The sequence below is a fragment of the Sparus aurata genome, chromosome 11, assembly GCF_900880675.1.
Source record: "Sparus aurata chromosome 11, fSpaAur1.1, whole genome shotgun sequence".
NCBI lineage: Eukaryota > Metazoa > Chordata > Actinopteri > Spariformes > Sparidae > Sparus > Sparus aurata.
In genome coordinates, this window is record NC_044197.1 from 20,179,297 (window position 1) to 20,198,750 (window position 19,454).

General features: G+C 43.9%; 1 protein-coding gene across 1 annotated transcript in view; it reads left to right on the forward strand.

Moving 5' to 3' along the window:
* nr5a2 (nuclear receptor subfamily 5, group A, member 2) overlaps positions 1-19,454 on the forward strand; it is a 71,588-nt gene that overhangs the window by 15,102 nt on the left and 37,032 nt on the right. Inside the window, exon 4 of the mRNA XM_030434213.1 lies at positions 1,519-2,231. Coding sequence (XP_030290073.1) covers positions 1,519-2,231 — 713 coding nt within the window. The remainder of the gene's footprint in view (positions 1-1,518; positions 2,232-19,454) is intronic.

A 19,454-nucleotide genomic window follows, 5' to 3' on the forward strand; every position in this document is an offset into this window, starting at 1 on the left:
CTATAATATACTACAGTATTGGTATTAGTGAGTGTTTTTCCGTCGCGTGGCCTCCCAGACGTCCGTTAGCCTGCCGCACGCTGGGCTCCGCGAGCCTCGTCAGACTAAGAGGTAATTAAGTATGAATAATTAACACCAGCGGCCCCCGACTGGGAGACAGCAGAGCGGCTTCCCCATGGCAGCAGTCGACCAGATCACACATGGTCCTCGTAGCGGTCCACTTTGTGCGCGGCTCGTTCATTAGAAATACTCATGGCACAGACTCGTTGTGATCCTCACCACAGGATCCTGCACTGTTGGGGGGGGGGGGATCGTGGGTATGTTTGGTTCATCAGAAAAAAAGGAAAAAAAAACCCAATTTAGTTATTGTCAGCCTGTTCAGCCTTTTTGTGGGGAAAAGTTTCTGCTAATGGAGAGTGACATTCTGAAGCTTTCACGTAATCAGATCTGCATTTTGGACGGGGAACTTGAAATTCTCTTTTAAGTCAACACCAACATCTAGCTTTTGAGGTTTGTGTCTCCTGAGTTGTAGACAGAGATAGCCAGCTGTACACTGATCATTTAGCAGAGCAGATCATAGAAGTTGGTGTCTCTGGTCAATGAGTAACAACACTATCTGTTAGACCTGCGGGGTTTAGGAGTCAACAGGTAAATGTCAAGTGTAATCACCACAGGAAAACCTTTGCCCTACATACAAGTTAGTAATGAGGAGTTTACTTCCATTACACCATGCTTATATCATATAGATGCATGGTCAAGTGTGTATCTGCAAAAAAGAAGTTAGTATTATGGTGTCATCATAATACATGATCATTAACAGTGTTGTTGTATGAATGGTTAAGAAGGGGTACCATATAAGCTATCGATATATTGTTATATTAATATGAGAGTCTGCTTTGACATTACAATAAATCAAACATTTCTGAACTTACCAGACTGTTCTTCTTATTCTTAAACCTGCCTTTACCCACTCATTCTTTTTATACACTTTGCTGATGATTATCAAAAGTCTCATCGTGTTAATATTTCGTCAAAGTACCGATAATCATCCCTACAATTTCCACACCAGCGGGATCTCAGCTCTCTCACAGAAAAAAGTGCTCCACCAACCCTTCGTCAGCAGTCCCGCCTTAAACTCCGTGACTTCTTGACATCACACTATGTCACCATTTCCGTAGAAGGTAGAATTGAAGTTAACTGGAAGCCGAAAACATGACTGGAGAAACGGTGAGCGATGCTGGCTCAGGCGTGTGTGACTTGACCAATCACAGCAGACTGGGTATTCGGGATTCAGGTCTTAAAGAGACAGGAGCTAAACCAGAGCATCTCAGACAGAGGAGGAATACAGTGCTGCTTCACTGGACAGTATGAGAAAGCTGCATCTTCTTGGAAAAGCTTGTAAACCGATTTTAATAGTAACCCAAATAAAACATGCAAGTTATAGATTTATGTGCTATAAGACCTAATGTTGTCCTTTTTCCCTTCTTGTCTCCTTTTATCTCTCTTCCTGTCTGTCAGCTGTGCGGGCAGACCGCATGCGTGGCGGTCGTAACAAGTTTGGCCCAATGTACAAACGTGATCGAGCCCTGAAGCAGCAAAAGAAGGCGCTGATCCGAGCCAACGGCCTGAAGATTGAGGCCATGACCCAGGTGATGCAAGCCGTGCCCACCGACCTCACCATCTCCTCAGCCATCCAAAACATCCACTCAGCCGCATCCAAAGGCCTCCCGCTGACCCACCACGCCGGCCACCACGCCAGTCATCACCACCACCACCACCATCATCATCACGCCACCGCCCTGCCCCCCACAGACTACGACCGTAGCCCATTTGTCACTTCACCTGTCAGCATGGCGATGCCGCCACACGCCGGCAGCCTGCAGGGCTACCAGGCGGCCTACGGACACTTCCAGGGTACGCGCACCATCAAGTCCGAGTACCCAGACCCATACACCAGTTCGCCAGAGTCCATCATGGGCTACGCCTACGTCGACGCCTACCAGTCAGGCTCGCCGCCCAGCTTCCCTCACCTGATCGTAGAGCTGCTCAAGTGCGAACCGGACGAGCCACAGGTTCAGGCCAAGATCCTGGCCTACCTGCAACAGGAGCAGGCCAGCCGAGGCAAACACGAGAAGCTCAACACCTTCGGCCTCATGTGCAAGATGGCCGACCAGACGCTCTTCTCCATCGTGGAGTGGGCACGCAGCAGCATCTTCTTCCGCGAACTCAAGGTAGGTTTACATGATCCATGTGACGACAGAATGAATGTGTGGATACATTTTATATAAAGTATTTTATTTTTCACAACCTCATGGTTTTGCCTGATGACAATAGCATATGACTATTTGAGCTCTTATTCTATTCGCAGTGACTCTGAAGGCCTTTAATTAATTATCCTGCCTTTTGTTTCAATACTACATCTTTAACCACACCGCCATCAATAATTGGCAGTACTTTACACAGTTCATGAACATCATCTCCTCAAACTTTTATCTTCAACAGGCCTTTAATCTTCCCCTTTTATGCAGTGGCTCAACACTTATGCAGAATACACAGGGCTGTGCTCATAGCTGCCACCACTGCCTGTCCCACTGCCTGATCAAAATTCAGCAGCGGACCATATTTACTCTGTATTTGACACATTTTGGCTATGGGTTGTGAAAACTTTGACGATGAGCTCCAGGCACTTTTCATACTAATAGGGTCCTATAACAGGGTTTTATCTGAACTGAAAACTGAATACTGTCCATCTCCCCTTAAATATTCCTCAGATCTGAGCGTGCTCACACTGTGTGACGTTATGAGATATCGTCCCATTAGCATACGGGTCAATCACAGTTGACACAAATCACAAAAATCTGAGTTGCCTCTGTTGCTTTTAATCTCAGTTTAATTGGGATTTATTTTAACCTTAAATTGTGCCTGCCAAGTCGACTAACACGACAACATTTGAGCCTCGTTACACACATTCAAACCCAACCGACCAACAGTAACCTCACTGTAAAAATGAGCTAATTCGCGCTTATTCATCACAGAGCCCAAGGGAGAGATTCTGGTGTGTGTTTGCATGCTCGCGGCTTTATTTGCTCTGAATGAAGGTTAATGTTCAGAGTGACATGAAAGGCGTTTGATTAATCTGCGCCTCACCTGCTTTTCTTCCCGTTGTCTGACTCCTTTGTCTATTTGTTTCACATCACATCGCCAAAGGCTCAGCTGCATATTTATGGGGCCCGGGCCTGTTGCGAAACATTCCCTCCAAATATTAAATATTATTTTGCTTTCAAAGGGGAAAGTAACACATGAAATACATGTAATATTAAAAAAAACGGAGCCAATTACAACACAGACAAGAGTCCTTGAAAAGCACATGTTGACATTAAGCACGCGCCGTGTCCCCGCTATTGACATTTTCGAGGCCTGTATTTGCATTCAACTGGGGTGCACAGTGCTTCACTAACACACACACGAACACACACAGGCTCTTTGTAGGGTGTGGCCACAGCTAATAATTGTGCGTGGTTTGCCCATTAACTTTGAATGATCATTTCTGCTGCGCTGCGGAGCCTCTCTATTTCTCACATCCTCGTCCTAATTCAATTATCTCAACCACTTGTGTTCGTCACTCCCTGATTTGCTGCTGAATGAATTGTCATTATGTTTGCCTAATGACTACCCATATTACTGGAGCTTAATCGTAATTGAGCTGGGTGCCTGTTACAAAGGCGGAGAATGACCTGTGAATGCAGGGGAAACCTCTTCCTGCTTTCCCAAACGCCCCCTAAAAAGCCTCTCCTGCTCCTGATGCACAGGCTCCATTGGTTTACAGGAGGTGGGTAGGAGTTTCACTCAAGTGAGCAAGATAATTGAACATAACCCCCCTCGCCCTGTTTTTAAAGAGCCATCAAAAACACAAGGGGGATTGAAAAATGATGTGCTAGCTGTGGCTCTGGATGTTTTACCCACACACTCCTCTCTTCCTGGCTTGTTTCTCATTAGTAACTACTGGGAGGACTGCTGAGCAAGGACTAGTGACAGTGTTGGTGAGATAGCGATCAGCTTTACCGATTGTCTGATGCCGATATAGAACACATTCTTACTGTCATTGCGGATGTTGTTTTGATACACTTTTGATTTTAAAATATCCTCCTTATATTTTCTGCTTTATAGTTAATTAGATAGCTGAGTTTCCTGTTATGATTCCTTTATGAATTATAATTGGTCAGTGTGTGTGCTCTGCAGTGTGTGTGTCTGTGTGTGAAAATGTTATTATGCTGTTTTGAATTTTTAAATGTTCGCTGCTGCAGTTCAAGACCAAAATGATGTCAAACAACCCACCCAACTCGCCCTCCCCACTTTATTTCTCCATGTGAATATGTTTGTTTTTATCTGTGTGTGTGTGTGTGTGTTTGTATGTTTGTGTGAGCGTGGGTGTGTTATACATAGTAATACTTACATGATTATGTAAGCATGACAAACATTGTCGATGTTAAGAGATCCATTTCCATCGACGCAAACATGGACGTATGGGTTAATCTACCTACTACAAAGGGTGTGTGTCCCATTGCTGAAATCGCTAGTTTAAATAAAGATATCTTCTTTTTTCAATCCACCTGACCTCCAACTTCTCCCGTTAATATGGCTATATAGGTCTGACTATTACATGTGAGGTCGAGCCTCGGACCAGGGAGACAGGAAGCGGAGTAGAATTAAAAGTTTGTCACAGGAGTAGTGTGGCGCTGTAGGAAGCTATAAATACACTTGCATGTCACACACACACAGACACACACATATCCACATTAAGACACAGACACCGCTCACACATAACGCAGAGCCCCTCTCACTATTATTAGCGCCGTAAGAACAAAAGAATTTCTCTGGTAATAGAGCCAAGCTGGGAGGGTGTGTGCGAGGTGTCTGCCAAAAAAAGTGTTTAAAGATTTAGTTTCCATAAGTTGGCCTCGGTCACGGGACTCATAAATATTTAGCCATTAGGAGGACCTTCTAAAGAGCTCTCCCAATTCTTCTCCAACGTGGCATGCCGCCGCTCGATTTCTCCCCCTCTTTTCTGGGAATGAGGCATGACGTGAGGGACGTTTATTTCTAACACCTTGGATCCGAGAAGTTGCGGTGGGCTCTTTACCGCCAGGCCTACCCCTGTTATGATTGGTTTAACACATCGACAATTAGAGAGAGTCAGGTCTGGTGCACTGGTTTTGAAATCAATGACTGTGTGTCATGATCACTTGTGGTTACTTTATGAAATTCTGATTGAGCTGAAGACAGGTGCGTGTGTGGATGTGTGTCGTTTGCACTTGCTCATGAGCCTGTTATCTTTTCAGTGTGTGTGTGCTGAGTCTATTCAGACCTTGACATGACTTACTTATCATATTAATGCTGTTACAGAAGCATAATATTTTGCTGAAATATTAGACTGTTATTAAATGAAACCGGGATTTTTACTGTTTCTTATTTCCCCAAATACTATTTCAAAAATGTGTTTATTAATTAGATAATAACACCGATGTCTTTGGGAAAATGGCAGTTCTTGACCTAATTGTGCCGACGGTTGTTTTTAATCTGATCTGGATATAATAATATAGAAACAGATTTGTCAGCATGCATTTGTCTTCTTAAATCATGCAGGAATCTGTATGTTCTAATGCAAGGATGTGGTTGTGTAATGTAAATGAAAGCATGTTATCAGTGCTCAATCCAGAATATGAGTGCATGTGTCTATTTATGTGTATATGCCAGTATTTGAGTGTGTTCTAAGGGTGGAAACACGTGTTTGTCTCCCAGTGACATTTGCTAGCACATCGCTGGTACTCTGCCACCCCTCCCCTCCATGTCCTGCCCTGTCCTGCCATGAACCCCTCTCTGCCCGCCCTGGTGCCAACCGCCAATCAGGCAACTTTGCCTGCTAAAGGACTAATCCACTCAAAAATGCCTTCTAAAGGCAGCCACTGGCAGTTGTTGATCATGACTGTTGCTGTTTGGTGAGATTAAACGTCCCAGATAGCTTTTTGTCTATTAACATGATCTGTATTTAGCTGTAGTAGTAATTACAGTAGTAATGGATGCTGTGATATGAAAAAAGAGATTCATTCTGAGGGGTCGCTTGTTGGAATGCTTCTGAGAAATGTAGTAATTCTCTGACCGAAGCTAAGATTGGTTTGGTAAAAATGAAAATTCATAAATGCATTATTGTCATAGATCATGGGTGTGTCTTGGCATTATGCATTTCGGAGTATCTTCGAATGGAAGAGGTACAGATTATGTCATGTTTTTAATTCTTTTAAATGATTTCTACTTGCACCTGACATCTCCTTTGTAATAAGGTTATGCCATCAAACAAGAAATAGAAAAAAGGTCATTCTGTTAAAGATAAAATAACTGATAAAAAGTAACTGCTCACATAAAAATGATTCATACACGTGGACGTGAGTTCAAAGAAAGTCAAGGACTCACTGAAAACATCTCACTGACATGAGAAAATAAAACTTAACAGAAAATAGAGGCAAGTAAACTGACACATTTTATAAAAAGAAAGAATTATTCGAACCAATGGAATCAAATAAAGGATGCTCTCTTTGTGAAACACAGCGTTTTTTAAAAACCTCCTAGAGTGTTCCTGTTTGTGCTGAATATGAGAGCAGACGCCTGCTTGTACATGTGTGTTAACACTGTGTGTGTGTGTGTGTGTGCGCGTGTGTGTGTGTGTGTGTGTGTGTTTGCGTGTGAGAGGGTGACTCATTCTGTAGCTGCTCCAGTGCTCCCCTCTCCTCCATTGTTCCAGCGTTGGGATGGCTGGCCTGACTCCCACCACAAACACAATGAGAGGGAGAATTTAGCAGGGCAATCGGGACTATTGATGATTCATATGTTTATATCTTACCTTCCTAACTCAACTCCCTTTTTCGCCCAACCCCCCCACACCCACCATCCCCTTTCCTCTCTACACCCTTTAATAAAAAAGGATGTGTGTCTGGTGTTGAGCACTTTTGTGTGCCTTGTCAGCACGCAACATACAGAGGTTGATTAGGTAACGGAAATGACCGCGTCGGAAAGACTTTTAAGTAATCCAATGTGAGACTGCTATGGTTTAGCCATTTTACAGTGAAGAGAAAATACACCTTCAGATGTATAACGTCATCATTATTATTCGAAGTGCCATGTTTGTCAGGAGATATTTTAGTAAAGTTAGCTGGATAGTTAAGCTTTATTTCCCCTTCTATTTATCATCACTAACACAGGTAACATCTACTGCACTTTACAAACATCATCACGTAACATGACTCGCTCAATGAGTCATACTGTTTAGGGAGCAGTTGCAGTTGATCATCACATGTACTATCAACATTACAGGCAGTAATACAGTACATTTACCAGAGTGCGTTTCAACAACTCAAAGCACAAACACGATTGTGTTGGATTCAATCAAATGTGGACATTAACAACGTAAAGATTAACCTGTTCACCTTCCTTTTTGGGCAGACTGGCAAATGCTATTTACCAGTATGTGTCAGCCCTACCTGTCAGCAGATGAGGTCTGAGGACACTGCTTTGAGTTTTTTTGTTTTTTAAAGTAATAAAACCCTAAAGAAAAGAAGTGAAGAAAAAGAGAAAAAAAAAAACGCAAAAACACATTGTGGAAAAACTCAAGCAAACAGAAACAGTGTTTGAGGCAGGGACACAATCTCTAGGTATCTCTATTATCTGTGTGACTGTGAGGGAGAATCTTGTTACTTCACTCACTGCTCAAATTACATGTTGTTTAGATTCTGGTATGAGTAAAATACTGTGTAACTTCATACGTATATTTAGTGTGTCCACCTGATAAAAGTGGAGCAGGGAGGAAAACAGCTGTGACGTTTTGAAATGTAGCTTGACTGTTTATTTTAGTCATCCAGGGACAGTTTTTTGGGGGGATCCAGACAGGTTTTTGTGCTTCTCTGTCCCTTTTTGTTCTGTTTAGCCTCTCTGCATGTAGCGGGAATGGCAAAAGCAGAACTGAGGGCCGTTAAGTTGAGGAGGAACTGTATTAGAAGTCTTGTTCCCTGGGAAAGCTCCCAGCTGAGATGGGACGGCCATATTGGATAAACAGATGGTCAGGGAGAGGAAAGGACAGGCGAGGAGAAACAGAGGTGAAACAAAGAGGGGAGATGAGAGAGGAGACGGGGAGAGGAGGAATGTGGAGAGAGCGGGGGGACAGAAAGGAGAGGGAATGACAAAGAGGAAGAGGTGAGGGAGAAAATATGAAAGGTGATGTGATGGACGAGAGGACAGGAGGAGGGTACTAAAAGATAGATCAAAGCAAAGAGAATGAGAGATATGAGAGTTAAAGAAAGTCAACAGGAAGGGTGAAAGGGCACAAGGGTGCTGAGGTAATGCACCTCAAACATGGAACAAGCCAGGGATTATTTAACTGGTGTGTACCTTTAACAAGATCAAAAACACTTTGACGTTGCTACATTGCTACACCTGCTCACAAAATGTTCTCAAACCATCTTTTCTGTAGGAGGCTCAATGTCTCCGTGTACATTCTGACCACAAAGACAGCAACAAAGTGTGTATCTGACCTCTGCAAGTCAGCCCCACATCTATCTCTACCACTTCAGGTCAAATAATGGCAGAAAAAGAAAATTGTAATAATAATAATGATAATAACATAATTTGCTCAAAGGAACGTGGATACTGATGAGCACAGGGTTAAGTGAAGGTAACATTTTTACAGTAAAAAGACATTTAAAATTAAGTTGAAAGTTTCAATAAAACATGAAACATTTAGTGACATTTTGTATAAAATGTGAAAAAAAATCTCCCTGTGAAAATTCTTAGTTTCTTTTAAATAAAAATACTGAGCTTTTATGATTTTTATCTTAATTTTAAGACATGTAATAAACTTTTTTTCTTTCTTTTCTACACATTATAACTGACATTATCAGCCCACCTCTCAAGTGGTGTTCCCCAGGGGTCAATTCTTGGTTCTATACTATTCTCTATTTATATGTTTCCTTTGGGTCAGATAATCTCTCAGGATTATATTAATTTCCACTGTTATGCGGACAGCATGCAACTTAATGTTCTGCTGACTGGCAATGACAAATTTTCAAATGTTATGGCTTGTCTGTCTGATATTAAAATGGCCCAATGAGTCCAAATCATGCTTTCTCCAACTAAGGAACATTGCAAAAGTCAAAAACTTTCTATCGCAAGCAGGTCCTGAAAAAGTTATCCATGCGTTCATCTCATCAGGCCTGGATTATTGTAAATCCCTGTCCACAAGGCCATCGCCCTTCTCCAGCTCGTTGTGTACTTGGTACCTTGTACTAAGAGACATGATCATATCACTCCCATCCTTGCAATGCTACACTGTCTACCTGTTACATATAGAAATGATTTAAAACTTTTACTAATTACTTTAAAGCTCTACGTGGTTTTGCACCTACTTACATTATAGATTTACTTGTGCCCTATGAGCCTAGCTGCTGCCTGCACTTTTCAGGTAGGATCCTACTAAAAGCCAAAATTCTTTCAAAAGGAAACCTGCTGTTTTCTGTTAGAGCACCACCCCTGCTGAACTCCCTACCAGAGGAACTTAGATTGGCAAACTCAGTATCTTCTTCTAAATAACTTCTCAAAAGACAGTAAGGCCTACAGTAAAATGGTCTACTCTCTGTCCCTCTTCTATCACTGTGTTTTTTTTCTTTTATCAAAATGTCCAAAAATGTCCAAAAAAGGTCCTACTGAATCTTGTAATGTTAAGCAGGAGGGAAACAATTCCTGGATCTGACCTTTTATCCAGATACATACTAAAAGTTAATGAGGTTTGTTTTGGCTGAGACTCATCCTCCATTCAAGTTTCTTGGAAGCCCGTTCCGTAGTTTTTGTGTAATCCTGCTGACAAATGTGACAAAGACAATGTGTCGAGGAAGTTCTAAGTGGAGCAGTATTTGATTTAATGAGGCAAAAAATTTGCTCAGCAAATTTACTTGGTCGTGAGTTCTCGGCCAACGCAAGTTTCAAAAAGACTTAAAAATTGCACAAAATAAGATGAGCATTTTAAGCAGTAGAATTATTTACTACACCGACTCTACTCGGTCAGTTTATTCGACTCCTCTAAGCGGCTGCACGTCAGTCAATCACCCCGTATGACAGATCCCCGGGGTGGGACAGGAGGGGGCTGATGTTCACATCTCACACCTGAATATTCTCCACTTATAGATTTACCTGAGTGAATAATGTAAGGTCCTCTGATGCTCCCCACTCTGCCCTGCTGCATAATTTAACCCCCTCCTCCCCCTCCCCTCCATCTACATCCATAAATATTACATGAATTTACTTTGGTGAAATTATACTTACACCACCCGCCCGCCCAGTTCAGACTGGAGGGTCTTTTTCTACAGTCTTAGTTATCCTCCTCTTAAACACACACGCTTCTGCACACAAATGCACACACCTTGTTTTCCATGACCTATCCAGGAGCAGTTTAATTTTTAAGGTGCAACCAAGTGTGTGTGCGTGTGTGTGTGGGTTGGAGAAGGAGGGGTGTATTGCCCTGCTTTGACCGCTGAGTGCACCTTTTCTTTTTTTCTTCACACCCCATAACTGAGTGGAAATTAATAAGCCGTTTTAGGCGTGATCTGTGAACCCTGGGAAGTGGTATATCTATACAGCCTCCACACACACACACACACACGTGCGCAGATTCAGAGCCTCAGGCTGCGATGTCTGTCTTGTCATAGAGGTCAACAGTCCCCCCCACAACAACCTCCCCTCCCGACACCCCAATCCTGACAAACTGCAAGCGTGATGGGGTTGGCGGCCGCACACAGTTGGCAGAGATTTGTAACCGTGTCCCTGGTCCATTGCATTTGAATTATTCGGCAGGCTGTGCTGCACCCCCAACACACACACACACACACGCACACACGCATACACACATCCCATAGCATGCTTGCTTTACCTTGGTTGTTAAGAAAGAAAGGACGTGGAAGGAACGAGGGTGGTAGCAGAAGAGAGTTTAAATGAGTTACAGAAGGAGTAAAGACAGAGAGAAGAGCAAAGACTGTGACGTGAAACTGAGAGGAAGAGAGACGGACTGAATGATTCAGAGTTAGAAAGGGACCACAAGAGAAAGAGGGGACATAATCAGAGATGGAGTTAGAGACAGAGAGAGATATCGCAGTGAAGAGGGAAGGTGGGGAAAAAAAAGAGTTGACCATGAGAGATAAAGAGAAGGTGAAAGAGAGAGAGAGACAGAAGCAGATAGTGAAGGACAGCTAGAGAAGGACAGACAGGGGGAAATGAGGAAGAGAGGAAGGTAGAGGGGGGTTAAATGGGAAGATGAACAAGGGGCTGTGAGAGGCAACGACCAAGGGCAAGAGGAGGAGGAGGAGGAGGCGGAGAGAGGGGGGTATGGTGAAGGACAACAGGAGAGGGTGTGGAGAGGGAGGGTGAAAAGAGGACCGCTAGGTTGGGGTGGGTTGGGGTGGGGGTGTAAGGGGGGAACAGGTGGAAGGTTAATGGGCCTGGAGCGGATCCACCAGACGCTCTTGGGCTTGATATATGGGCCCAGGGCCCGGCGCGGGGCGTAGGCTTTCAAAGATATATTATTTCATTTGAGGAGCAGCACCATTCTGGCCGACAACGCCCTCCCCCTACTCACCCCCACTTCCACCAACACCCCCCATAGCCCAGCATTTGTCCAGTGATAGATGACACGCCCCCCCACCACCACCCCGACACACACATGGTACACAAATACACATACAGTATTGTCGCCCCCTTAACACACACTAATTTCCCGTTTAATTTAGCTTCTTTATCTTTCTTTCTTTTCTTCTTTTCCTTTCCTTTCTTTTCTTTTTTTCCATTCCTTCCTTCCTGTCTTCCTTGCCCCCTCCCCTCCCCTCCGCTGTCAGTCTTTCTCCGAGGCTGCAGGCAGGTCTTATGGCCGCCTGTGTGTTTTTTTAAGTTGCTATTTTAGTGGTAACAATATCTGTTTGATCAGTAGCACTGGGTAGGAGCAGGCAGGAGTTTGGGGAGGTGTGGGGAGGGAGAGGGTGGATGGGGGGTTTCACAAAGGCCTCTTTTCATTCATAAATTATTGACCATTGCGGAAGACATCACTCTCTCTTTTTTTTCATAAATACTGTAAAACGGCCCTCCTGATTTCTTTCTTTTTCTTTTTCTTTCTTTTTTGTCAATTCAACCAATACAAAGTGGAGAGAGTCATTTAAAAAAAAAAATCTGTTTTAAAGACACAGTGTGTGGCCGACGAAAAAAAAAGGAGCATAAATCAGACATAACAGAGGCTGCTCTGTACCTGAAGGCTACAGGTTGGAACCTCCTGAAAGCGCTCAAGCAAGGCACCGAAACCATGAAGCACCACGGGTCCCACAGGTGAAGCATATACATATGTATACAGTATGTGTCTCTGAAGGATGCCGGTATTTGAAAAAGTACTTATTCCACTTTCCCCGCATAGCTTAAGCCTGCCTTTTGCCATAGCATCTGCAGCACTTTAGCTGTTTGACCGCAGGCGACTGCTGATCTGACAAAAATCACATTTTCTAATGTCCTCCTCATGTCCCCTGGTGGTTGTAGACTGAGCTTTAAGGTACAGCCTTTCCAAATACTGGAATGGTCCCGTAGGTCCAACCCCAGGGGGACCGCAGAAGGCCGGAAGGAAGAACAGGAAACTTGTTAAAAGAGAAGATTTAAGGTCGCCTGTCCCACAGGAGCGGCAGCTATAAGGAGACGACGGGGGTTGGGAGGTTTTAACATGCGCAGAGTCTGCTCATCTACTTGTTGCTTTGATGAGGGATGAAAGGCTGTCATGAGGCACAAGTTTACAGAGCTACCAGCCATGATAGACTCAACTGTCCTCAATAGTATTTCCTCCTCCTTGTACTTCGCCGCACTCCGCTCGATGTTTTCCTTTAATTTCTACATGTATTCTTACGGCCACTGACAAGACATTGTTGCACGGATCAAGTGTCTGCACCACCCTACTAAACCTGCACAAAAGATGTGTTTTTCCCCCTCCATCTCACCCTCCCCTTCAAACAACCGCCGATGAAGTAGTAAAGAAAAGCAAAAAAAAATTGCCTCCACCTCCTCTGTAGTTTTTCATTTTCAAGCAAGTTAACACAGCCTGATTCCCATTTGCGAGCACTTTGGGCATTCGGCGGGAGAAAGAGCAGGTTGCGTTTAAGTCTTGTTTGAGGACGATCAGGGTAAAAGCCTTTTTTATTGGCAGGTCATGCTGCTTGTTAAGGCGGTGACGCAGGTGACTAGGCTGTGCTGTTAGCCTCGGTGGCCCCGAACTAACGCGGTTGTTGTTTCACAAGTTGGCGACAGGCAGTCAAATCAGCAGGGAGAGAGAGAGCGCGTGTGATTGAAAGGCGGAGGAAGAAGTGGGAACGAGAGACAAAGAAAATAAAGAAAACAAAGTGGAAATTGGGGCTTGATTTAGTTGGCCGGGCTGCTAACAAATCAACTCAACAGCGTGCAAACACTTTACACACTCCGCCAAAGTACAAAGCAACTTTTCTCCCTCCCCTCCCCTCCCCTCCCCTACTCTCCGCTGTGCTTACAGTTATGAGCCGTGTTAAATGTACAGTTTATGCAGGAGCCTTTCCAAAGTGCCTCCCATCTGAAGCTCCGCAAGCCAGAAACAAGTGGAGCTCGCAGTTTGCAGCAGCAGCAGCAGCAGCAAAAAAAAAAAAATTAGAAGTAATCCTCGTGAAACGTATTGTCATCTGCAGGCGGTGGCAATATGTTGTCAGATGAGTGCTGGCATTTTGCTTCTAAATAGCTCCCAGCTATAGGGTTTCCCGGAGGTCAGAGGGGACGTGGTGTGGCTGCTGCAGCCTTACACCGACCCTCAACCCCTAAACTAAACTCACCACACAGAGCTATGCAAACCTGTCAGCCAATATATCTTCCTCCTTTACGCCGGCGTGCTTCACTTCTTCGGAAAGGACCGTTTTTAAGCATCGAAGCATGAATGGCTGCAAAACTTGGCATCTAATTGAAGGGAAATTGAAACAAAATACTGAAAACAATAAGTTACTAAAATGTCACTGGGCAATGTCAAGATGGCAACTTCAGCTTCTAGTTAAATCTGACAAATGTATTGAGTGGAAGTCGCTCATTGTTAAGTGAGGAAGCATCAGTGGAAGAAATATTTTTCATTCTACACTTGTGAAGTATGTATGTTTAAACTGGATTCTTCAACTAATACGTCATGCTAGAATACATTTATCAGCCAAATCTCTGATCATATGGGACAGTACATGAAAAAACTTCTTCAGGCAAACTGTTCCCCAAACAGCACAATGAAATACAACACTTCAACTAGAAAACAAAAAAAAAAAAAACACAAAGTGCCTCAAGCTTCTTATGTTCCGATGTTGCGTGGCCTCAATTATCTGCCTGTAATCCTGCCTGCCCAAAGGTTGTGCCTGTGTCTGCCGCTTTCGTCACTGGGTTGTCAACAGTTGTCCCCCAACGTCTATTTTTGATGCTTATTTACGGCTTGTCTATTCTGGACAGGGAGTGGGGAAGCATGGGTGGTGGCGGGGAGGGGCTCGGGGGGGTTCGGGAGACAATAGATAAGACAGTAGTTGAGCAGAGTCGACAGCTTGCCGACTAGTTTTACTCTTAAAGACTGGACGGGTATTTATATTCAGCTGGGAAGGAGGACGATTGAAATTGCACGGCGCTGACTGATGCATAGAGTTCACAGGAGTAATACTAGACGCTCTGGTTGTGTTGTGACGACGAGCATAAAAATTTCAATGAGGGCGCACGCCAAACGACGACCCAGACAAGAAAATGGATTCAGCCGCACCGGCAAAGTAGGACAAAGACACCTGTTCCTAGTCCCTACTTTAAGCGGCGCTTTCTTTGCTGGTTTTAATTTTGTTCTTGCTCTCCTTATTTCTTTTACACTGCACCAAGACTTTTTATTACTCTCACATCATTCCCTCTTCCTCACCTCTCAATCTGTCAATCCCTTTCTCCAGTTCTCCCAAAACTCCATAACTGCAGACCTGGCACAAGCCACGGATAAATGATTCCACACATGTGAAATAAAGGCATGGCACTAATAATAGGCATTACAGCCCTGCGTTCTTTTAGGATTGCGCCCTCTCAGAGGGGGATAAAAAGAGGCTTTTCAAGCAAGCTGAAACAATGACGAGCAATAAACCAAATATGCCGAAAGGGGACTTGCTGTGAAGGGTGTCGACAACACCGTTAAACCTCTAGAAATGAACCAGGGATGCTGAACAAAAACCTTAAAAAAAAAAAAAAATAGGCAAGGTTTTCAGGTGGCAAGCCGCAGTCTCACCTTCCCTCAGGCCAATACTTTATAGGCCACATGTTGCACTGCACTTCCCATCAGCAGCAGCACCACAACTAGGCCTCATGCTGCCGCAGCTCCGCTATAGAGAGACGTCTTCCTCCTAATACAGATGCATTCATGGCAGTTTCTGTCAGCCGAGGCCTGGAGATGCACTTCAGGGAGAAGCACAGCTCCATCTGTTCTGCAGCGTTGCGGTTTTGATGCCTCGTCTTTTCCTTGTACTTCGACTGTTTACATATCACAGGAGCTCCGGAAATGCTCAATTAGTTAATTCAGATATTTAATTTGTGCATCAAGGGCTGTGATCCCTGTGATCTCTGGAGCTGTGCCACGTTTGGATGAAGATTCACAGCTGTCTGCTCTGAAATCCACCACCTCAACCCCCCCATCAAAAAAAAAAAAAAAAAAAAGGAACAACACACACCCATCCCAGCGCGTCAAACGCTAATGGGAATCTGTGTCTCCCGCCCTCTCAGACAGAAAGCATCACTGCATCAGTCTCTGCATTTTAAAACAGCTTTGGTCTTCTAAGCTGCGTTAAGGTATATTGCATTTGTCTGTGTGTGTGTGTGTGTGTGTGTGTGTGTGTGTGAGGGATGTCTCTACCACTCTAAATAATACAAAAGGGGGAAGCCTTCAGCCTGCTGTCTTCTTCTTTGTCTCCTCTTTTTCTTGTCTTAACTTCCTCTTGACGCACAGGCAGCCAGACGGGGATTATGGGGTCATTTCCTACTGTTTGTCAATGAACGTCGCACAGACACAAACACACACAATTGCACAGAAACACATACACATGCACGCGTCTAAATCCCCTAGTCACTCACGTCTGAAAGAGTCATGACCGTGGAATAAAGCGAACGCAGAAATCTGCACCCGCTCCTGTTCATACCTGCAAACATACACACTCATCTCCTTGCCTCTTTATATTGCATCCCCTCCACCTACGTCTCACACCCAGCACACAAACACCGAGCAGTAAATTGCAGCATTAACTCAAATAATGATTGCGCAGCATGAAAATTCAATGGCTGGGGCTTAATGCCCAGGAATCACCTGGTAGATTAAGGGTGTGTGTGTTCGCGTGTGCTTGGGGAGTCTGAATGTGGGGGGTGTTGATGGATCAATAAGAGTTCTATGATCAGTACCTCCCGGCCAGGAACCTTATAGACAGTCTGCTCGCACAACTCATTTTACATTTGGATGGCATGCATTTTCTCTGTCTGAAAAAGCAGAGAGTGGAGTGGCGGGAATGGAGCAGGAACCTGCACATGTGTGTGTTTGTGTTTGTGTGTGTATGCAGGTATTACTGTCAAGCTGTGTGTGTCTGTGTAAGTATGCAGGTCTTGACATGATTGCTTGTGTGTGTGTGTGTGTGTGTGTGTGTGTGTGTGTGTGTGTTGGAGTGAAGGAGGAGGAAGGGTTACTTTTGGGAGATGCTGTTCCCTGGGCTGCATGTGTATTAGCGGTCTAATGTTCATGTGAATAATTGATTAGGGCCTCTCTGTGTTTTTGATAATTAGTTGATAGCTTCTTAGCTCTAAGCCCTGAGATTTCGCATGTGTGTGAGGATGAGAGTGTGTGTGTGTGTGTGTGTGTGTGTATGCGGCGGGGGGTAGGCAGTCAACTTCTGAAGTATCCTGAAAACAATAGCTCTCAAAAAGACAAGAAAAAAAACTCCTTTCCTCTAAGCCATGCACTCATGGATTAACTTTCCCCAGAAATGAGGCAACAGTACATACATTTTGTTCTCATAACCTCGTTTCTTTAAGGAGTTCTCTTTCATGATCTCAGAATAATGTCGGGCCCCCAACTAACCTCTTTTTAGGTGCCAAATTGATGATTGAGTTGAGGCTTCTGTGAGAGATTTTGTACATATCTAGTAAACAGACTGGCAGACAACAATAAACATTGCATGCATGAAAAGATATCAATTGAAATTCATGTCTGGCCCCTCACTGGTCCGTTCTCGCACCGTATTGATTTTTTCCATCTTTCATATGCTTATGCATCAAGTAAAAACGGAATAGGAAAGTTTGGGGCGTGCTTGGTTCATTCTTGAATCCCCCGCGCTAATATCAGACGGAGGAGAGGGTTTGTTGCCATCGTCAGCGACCTTGAGAATACAAGACGTTCTCCTTCCCGCCGCAGCACACAGACCCACAGAGATACTTTGTTTTTCCTGCCTCATGAATGCAGTGCCATGCACGCTTCTTGTGGATTCTCACAGATCTGTGTGTGTGTGTGTGTGTGCGCGCACATGTGTGATTAGCCGACTTTAGCTGACAGTTCAACCCTCGGTGAGGCATCCAAGATTTCTTCTGCGTCTTTGTTATTTATTACTCATCTGTTTACAAATGTGTTACACACACACCGCTACTATAGACAGCTACAGCTTTTTCTGTATCGAGCTGCCTCATACTCTTATGTAGAGCAGGAAGACTTTATCAGCCGCGCGTCTTGTCTTCATTGGCTGCATTTCCTTACACAAGCCTGGGACGAGAGGAAGGGAGTGAGACTGTGTAGACGGGTGAGAAGATGCGGAAACGGGGAGAGGGAGAGAGCGCGGCCAATCGAAAGCACAGTGTTCTCAGGGGTCAAGGGTCAGCCTCCAGAGTCTGTTAATGCAGCCACCGTGGGAACCGATCAATCTCAGCGCCGCAGCCGTATCGATCAGAACGTGGGCACACACTTAGACACACACTAGCATTCTGTCTGATGCACACACACACACACAGTACAGCATTCATTCACTTTGACAAATGTTAAGAGGTATGGATGACTTTTACCTCACCAAAGTAATAATATATCTTTATATATTTATGTTGCTTTAGAAATTAACACATAATCTTTCATCGCAAATATAATTCTCCTGGAAGTTGGAAGACTCTTCTGTGCAGACACGAGGCCTTCTTGGGACAGAAGTGATATTTTCTGTGCTCACAGATGGCCCAGTGGCATCTCTTCGGCTGTTTGGGGACACAATATCAGTCTTGAGTTTCTGTGTGCTCGAGGGAGATAAACCCTGCCGGCATTCTCCGCTACCTCATGCGTTGGATTAGAGATACGTGCAACCAGCAAACAGATGCCAGTGACATGAAATGTTGATGAGCATGCACCCGTGATATGCATATAGCACATCGATACATAGTGTGCATTGACGGGGCAAATCACAGTGAGTCGTAGCAAGCTGATGTTAAGTCTGTTAGCTTATTGTCTTTTCGAGAGATATGCATTAATGTATCTCTGGATGCCTTTTGCCCAGTCGAGCCCAAAGTAGATTCAAAGTTGTTGTTGAACCATTTGGAGAACAGGCATGGTTTACAGTCTTGATTTTCTTTCCCCCAAAACAGTCAGAAGCTCTGCCATTGATCCATAGGCGTTTGAACACGCTGAATCATTCATTTACTTATCTTACCTGAATTTTTTAAATGTAAAAATAAGTCTGCAGATGACCTGTTACTGCCTCTTTTAGCTGGGGAACACAATGGGTCCAAATCTTATAGTTTTACATGGTCCATGCTCAAATTTAATAAGAATATTACTGAAAATGGACACTTGAAACAGACATTTGGCAAAAAAAAAAATGCTTTTTGTGTAGTAACAGGAGCATTAAACATGTTATAGTTCTTTATAGTGTTATTTACACTCTGTGCATATAAAATAGTCGAAAAAACAAAGGCTTAAGTGGACAAACAGCCTTTAAAAAGAGAATAAAATGTCATGAACTTGCACAATTCTTTCAATCATAAAGACCTCTTGAAAGTCAGTAAAACAAATCATGAGAAAAGTGGAAGGATGTGTTCTTTACTTTGTGTATTTCATCCTTCTGTGCACAGAGGAAAACATCCACTACTTCTAGTGTTTCTGTGCAAATTTTATGTGATCTGATTAAGAATATACACTAATGTACACTATTATTTCAAAGCCTTAACGGTTACCAAACAACATTTGAAATGTAATGATTTAAGAAATGAAATCACATTTGTGGGAAGATAAGAAGTTCAGCTGTATGCTTCCCTGACTTCTAATAATGTGGTTCTCCAGTCAGACTGGAGAAACGACATCCTACACTATTATG